A 1062-nucleotide genomic window follows, 5' to 3' on the forward strand; every position below is an offset into this window, starting at 1 on the left:
CATTAAGACTTGTAATATAACAACCAAAGTTTCTAAACATAACAACCAAAGATTCTAAACATTACCAAAAGGGACACATTACCATACCTAAGATAACAACAAAGTTTTCATAACAACCAACCAAAAGTTTTCAACAAAATATTGTAAACATAACAACCAAGTTTTCATAACCAACCAAAATCACAGAAAACCCCATACATGCATGACACATTACTTCTTGGACTAATTCCCACCTTGCCCTTTACAGGTCCTAGATTTGTGTCCCTTGTTCTTGCATTTGCTACAAGTAACACTGATATGCTTCCTTGATAGCTTCTGCACTCCATCATTTGTTGGTTTTTGGGAACCTCCTTCTTGTGTAGCATTCACTCCATCACCTTGACTTGCCTTCTTCTTTTTGCTTAACCTTTCACCCTTACTTTGTCTTCTCTTTTTCTTAGGCCTTCCCACCTGAGTGCGATGTAGAGGAGGGATTAGCTTTGTGGGACATTCACTTTTGGGCCACATAGATCTACCCTTAATTGGCTCCACCTTAAAAGAATAAGCCTTTTTCCATGTCTCTAGAAAATACACCTTGTGAACCCATTTTAAAATGTCAAGCTCAACCTCTGGGTCTTTACTCATCTCATTCAGAGTTGCAATTGCATGTCTGCATGGAATTCCAATTAATTCCCATTTTATGCAAGTGCATGTTTTGTTCCTAACATCAACCACATGTTGATCCTGCAAAGCTCCTGTGACTTGATACTTGTCTCCCCCATTCCACCTAGCAATGTATTGTGAAGCAACTGTTTTTCTTGCACCTAGGATGTCTGTTGTTGTGGGTGTTAGTGGACCTTTCGCCTTTTTCATTTCCTCTTCACTAGATACTCCCTTATGTATTCTAAACATCCAATGGCAGGTTTATCCCTTCCTTTCTCTATATTCCCATTAAACACTTCACACATGTTTGATATTAACACATCAGAAACTGCTCTTCCTGTGTGTACATTACCATTAAAAAACATTTAATACAATTCACATACAAGTAAAACAGTTCACTAAGTGAAAGACATAAGGACC

The 1062-nt window shown here is 37.9% G+C and overlaps 1 protein-coding gene across 1 annotated transcript; it reads right to left on the reverse strand.

Moving 5' to 3' along the window:
* Positions 1 to 222: 222 nt before the first annotated feature.
* On the reverse strand, positions 223 to 852 carry LOC111896351 (uncharacterized). The gene has a single exon (XM_023892356.2). It carries the CDS (start codon positions 850 to 852, stop codon positions 223 to 225), a length of 630 nt encoding a protein of 209 aa, XP_023748124.2.
* Between the last annotated feature and the right edge of the window lie 210 nt (positions 853 to 1062).

The sequence above is a fragment of the Lactuca sativa genome, chromosome 4 (assembly GCF_002870075.4).
Source record: "Lactuca sativa cultivar Salinas chromosome 4, Lsat_Salinas_v11, whole genome shotgun sequence".
Lineage (NCBI taxonomy): Eukaryota > Viridiplantae > Streptophyta > Magnoliopsida > Asterales > Asteraceae > Lactuca > Lactuca sativa.

Bases quoted from the DNA above. Each gene is read 5' to 3' on its own strand.
- LOC111896351 (XM_023892356.2), bottom strand. From the start codon at position 852: ATGAAAAAGGCGAAAGGTCCACTAACACCCACAACAACAGACATCCTA.